The sequence below is a fragment of the Lepisma saccharinum genome, unplaced genomic scaffold (assembly GCF_977018435.1).
Source record: "Lepisma saccharinum unplaced genomic scaffold, izLepSacc3.1 HAP1_SCAFFOLD_744, whole genome shotgun sequence".
Lineage (NCBI taxonomy): Eukaryota > Metazoa > Arthropoda > Insecta > Zygentoma > Lepismatidae > Lepisma > Lepisma saccharinum.
The window spans coordinates 75,407-80,737 of record NW_028143410.1 but is presented as its reverse complement, the minus strand read 5'-3'; the positions used below and the strand labels follow the sequence as shown (position 1 = coordinate 80,737).

The 5,331-nt window shown below is 35.3% G+C and overlaps 1 protein-coding gene across 1 annotated transcript; it reads left to right on the top strand.

Moving 5' to 3' along the window:
• The first annotated feature begins 1,035 nt into the window (after positions 1-1,035).
• On the top strand, positions 1,036-2,031 carry LOC145983285 (protein CFDP2-like). Its single transcript, XM_083116439.1, has one exon. The coding sequence runs from the start codon at positions 1,036-1,038 to the stop codon at positions 2,029-2,031; it is 996 nt and encodes a 331-aa protein (XP_082972565.1).
• Positions 2,032-5,331: the final 3,300 nt, after the last annotated feature.

Sequence of the window (5,331 nt, the reverse complement as noted above, 5' to 3'; positions counted from 1 at the left end):
CTTGGTAAAAGAGATTAAGGGTGTGACAGAACAAAATAAAAATCGCTTAAATGAATTGGTACCTCTTACTGCTAAAAATTATGCAGATTTCCCTCCTACGTCTTTGTCTATCATTCACACTCCTCTGATACTCAAGGAACCACCTGCTAAAGCAGCTATAGAAGAAGCAGAGAAAATCGAGTTGGGTCCTCTGGCAAGGGATTACCTAAGTACTGGAATATTCGAAAAAGATGAAGTATTTGTATTGAATCCAACTATGGAAGCTAATGAAGTCGTAGTATGGAAAATTGGCAAATCTAAAGTAACATTCGAAGGGGATAACATAAAAAATAATTTGGGTGGGAGAAACAGCTGGTCCAGATACTGTTCGACAATGGGAGCTCATCACTAAGAAACAACCAACAAATTTTACAGAAGATGATTATCAAAGTTACTCTGAAATTCTGACACTCTCTGATGCTCTGTAACAAAATAACGACGCCAATCAAAAGCAAGTGAAATCGAGCAGTGGTGATAAATACAAAAATCTGATCAAACCCATCTGGAATCAACTCAAAACCGGTAGTGGTATCAAGCAATACAATACTTTACCTAAAGAATTTGTGTGGGTAAACGATGTAAGAAAACTCATAGATAGATTGCTGGTTATAGCAGGGGAAGAAAATGCTGAGAGCAACAACTTCCATAATGAGAAAATGGGTATTGTAAACATGATCAGTGACCAACTAGCTAATTTCATTTTGAACGATCCCAAGGGTATAGGATACTTATTTAAAATTATCAATACTCTACCTCTTAAATTCTGGAATATATCAGAGGGTCTAGGTTTGGTGAATGATATTATTAATCAACTTCTATTCGAATCACACGTACCTGGTTACTAATACTGTGGTCCGGGGTTAAAACTTGAGAAAAGATTAAAAACAGGTGACAGAGGAGTAAATCCTCTCGATGCAGCTTGTAAAGAACATGACATTGCATACAACACACACAAAGATCTGGATGATCGTCATGTGGCTGATCACAAATTAAAAGATGCAGCATTTGGAAGATTTGCTAGCCCCAGGAAAGATGCAGGAGGTAGCGCAAGAAATAGTAATAAATGGTATACAGATAGCAGCAGTACAGGAAATTATATGGGTTGGAACGGGCAGAATAGACAAAAAAGACTTCACAATGTTTTATAGTGGAACAGAACAAAGGACAGGGCAGAGAGGTACAGGCTTCATAATAACTAAGGAAGCAAGAAAAAGTATACTGCAGTTTGTGCCAGTATGTGATAGAATAAGCAAGCTCAGAGTTAAAGGATCATTCAGAAACATAACAATTATAACAGTGTATGCACCTACAGAAGACAAAGGTGATCAAGAGAAAGAAGAATTTTATGATAAGCTGGAGGAAACATTAGAAGAAACACCTAGATATGATTCAATTATTATCATGGGAGATTTTAATGCACAAATTGGCAAGGAGGATAGGAGAAAAGGAATAAGTGGAGTCTATACCTTACATAGAGAAAGCAATAATAATGGCAATCTACTCTATCAGTTTGCAATTAGAAACAAAATGATAATAAAAAGCACGTGTTTCCCACATAAAGATATACATTTGGGGACCTGGAGATCCCCAGATGGAACAACAACAAACCAAATCGACCATGTTTTGGTAGGTCACAGATATTCCTCCTCAATCACAGATATTAGAAGTTGCAGAGGACCTAACTGTGACTCTGACCACTTTCTTTTGAAAGTAAAAGTTCGAGAGAGAATAAGAACAACACAACAGACAGAAAAACTAAAAGGAATAAAATGGAATATGCAGAAGGGGAAAAAAGAAGAAATCAGACAAAGATACCAAGATGCAATAGCTCAAAGAACACAAAGTTGGACAGCAGAGGAGAGGAGCTCAAACGAAAAACACTGGGAGGAAATACAAGGAACTCTAAAAGAAGTAGCAGAAGAAATAATAGGAGAAGATAAACAAGTAGGGGAAAAAATGTGGTTCGATGAGGATTGTGAGAAAGTAATATAGGAAAAGAACGAAGCTAGACAAAAAATGATACAAAGAAAAACGAGAGGAAATGTCGAAAGGTATCGAGAAAAAAGGAATATAGCTAATAAAACATGCAAACAGAAGAAGAAGGAGATAATGAGGAAACAGCTGATGGAGATAGATGACTTGAGTAGACAAAATGAAACAAGAAAAGTATATACTGCAATCAAAAAAGTAAATAAAGGATACCAACCAAAGGAAATTGGCTATAAGGATAAAAATGGAGCATTGATAGGAGATCAGTATAGAAAATTAGAGAGATGGGCAGAATATTATTAAGAACAACTAGGAAAAGAAGAGGAACTAGTGGGAACAACAGGAATAGATGGATACAATGAGGGAAACATTGAAGACCCACCAACAATGGAGGAGATAGAAATAGCAATTAGAAAAGCGAAAAATAACAAAGCACCAGGAGAAGACGGTATAATAATAGAAATGCTAAAGATGGCAGGACTGACAATGAAAATTGAAATCCATAAACTCCTGGAACGGATCTGGAAAGAAGAACAAATGCCGGAAGGATGGAAAGTTGGAATAATATGCCCAATACACAAAAAAGGGGATCGAACGGAATGTAGAAACTATAGACCAATAATGCTGCTAAATGTGGTGTACAAAGTCCTTACCAGTATTATTAATGAAAGACTGAAGAAATACACTGAAGCTATAGTAGGAGAATATCAATGTGGATTTAGACCAGGCAGGGGTACAACAGATCAATTATTCGTTATACAACAGATAATTGAAAAACACTATGAATATGCAATAGACCTCCTAATTCTATTCATTGACTACAAAAGAGCATTTGATAGTATAAGAAGACCCGAACTGAGTAGAGCTATGCAAGAATTAAAAATCCCCATCAAGTTAATAAATTTAATAGAAATGACAATGAAACAGACCAGAGCAAAAGTGAAAATAGGAAATGAAACAAGTAGAGAATTTCCATATTACAGAGGAGTCAAACAAGGAGATGGACTGTCAACCACACTCTTCATACTAGCATTACACGTGGCCGTTCAAAAGGTAGATAAGAGAGGATCAATTTTTACAAAGAGCACTCAAATATGCGCATATGCAGATGACATTGCAATAATAGCACGAACAGGAAACGATTTAAAGAAAACATACCAGAGATTAGAAGAAACTGCAAACAGGTTAGGACTAGAAACAAATGTCAATAAAACAAAGTACATGATTGTTACCCAAAAACCTGACAAATATATAGAGGAAAGAATAGAAATAAATGGGAAGGAATTTGAAAGAGTCAGGTCATTCCAATACTTAGGGCTGACCATAAATGAACAAAATAAAAAAGAGAGCATGATAAAAGAAAGGATATACATGGGGAATAGAGCATATTATGCAAACATGCAATTATTAAAGAGCAAACTAATAAACAGGAATCTCAAAATTACCATATACAAAACGTTAATAAGACCTATAATAACATATGGTTCAGAGACATGGGTAATGAATAAGATAGAAGAGGAAGCATTGCGCAGATTTGAGAGAAGGGTGAAACGCAAAATATATGGACCGGTTAATGAAAATAATTTCTGGAGAATAAGAACTAATGAAGAAATTAACCATATACTAGGGAAAGAGGATATTGTGAGATTTATTAAATCACAAAGAATGCGGTGGCTGGGTCACGTACAGAGAATGGGAAACGATAGAATGCAAAGGAAAGTGATGCAAGAAAAAATCTATTCAACAAGAAGAAGAGGAAGACCAATGACAAGATGGCTAGATGGTGTCCTGGAAGATTTGCGTCACATGAAGGTGAAAAGGTGGTGGGAGATTGCAGAGGACAGGAATTGATGGAGGCACATAGTTGAGGAGGCCAAAGCCCATGAGGAGCTGTAGCGCCATGTGGTAAGGTAAGCATTTGGAAGATTAACAAGCAGACATGCTTCTTTGGGTGAACGAATAACAGCATTGGGTACAACTATTGCTATGAACACAAAACAAAAATTAGGGTGGGGTTTGTAATAAATAAATATATAGTATAAATACCCTGAAAAATAATATTAAATAATAACAACAACAACATGAAGCCAAAAGGAGTTGTGTACCAAATACCATATCACAATCTTAAAAATTTAAAAATAAATTCGATTTTAACTAAAAAACAACAATAAAAGAAGAGACAATGTATGGCCAAAGGAAATGGAATGAAATTATTACTCAGTACGCCACAATTAAAAATATTGCAAAATACAAGAAAAAACACATAGTGGAGGATTAATATTCAGCATTCCAACTATTTTAGCAGCTTTAGGGGCAGTTGGGAGCTTAGCCGGGGGCAGTGCTGCTATAGCCAAAGCTGTAATTGATTCAAAAAAGAATAAGGCAGAACTAGAAGAGCAGAAGCGTCATAATCTTGCTATGGAGAAAAAATTATGCAGTGGTGTGAAGTCCAGAGCACTCAGAAAATTAAAAAAAGAAGAAGAAGCACTCACGAACCAAGACATTGAATCTTTAGTTAAAATATTAAAATTAAACACTTCAGGGGGGTTTTCATGTCTGATTCTCTCCCTAAAGCTAATCCCCCTTTTTCACGAGAAAGTGGTGTGATCAATTTGGATAAGTCCGAAAACATTGGTAAACACTGGATATGCTATTATAAACAAAATAACAATACTTTTATTTTCGATTCTTTCTTAGGTATACCCCCTACAGAATTCATTCGTTACTTAAAACATGTTAAGGTTTATTACAACGACGATCGTATTCAAAATTTCGATCAAATTATATGTGGCCATGTTTGCATTACGATGCTCAGTATATTAAATAAAATACCAAACATCAAATTAAAAGATTTTCAATAAGCTGTATTATATATTTAAGATGGGAATTTTTCATCTCCGCAGCGAGACTTTGGTCTTTAAACTACATCTTCACGATGATATTATCTATCCAAAATCCATAGCTCTGAGAGCATTCTACAGTATATATCTAATTCCGAATGTAACTAACTACAACAATACCATATTAGTAGGTAATGAAAAAATTAGTAATCACCCCGGACAGTATAACTTATCTACTTTACAATCTGAACTTACAAACACTGTATTGCTATCTCAAAATTCTGTAACACACAGAGTGGAGATTGTGTCTACCAATGAAACAGTGGATTTATCTACCATGGAGGAACTTCTAGGATTCGAGAAAATAGCAAATTAGAACCAGGTGTTATGCACATAAGTAAATTTACACCAAAATTCTTAGCTATTGAGACATTGAATATTCACTGCAATATTGCCAAAGGTA

Coding starts and splice junctions, on each gene's coding strand:
- LOC145983285 (XM_083116439.1), top strand. CDS start 1,036: ATGCAGCATTTGGAAGATTTGCTAGCCCCAGGAAAGATGCAGGAGGTA.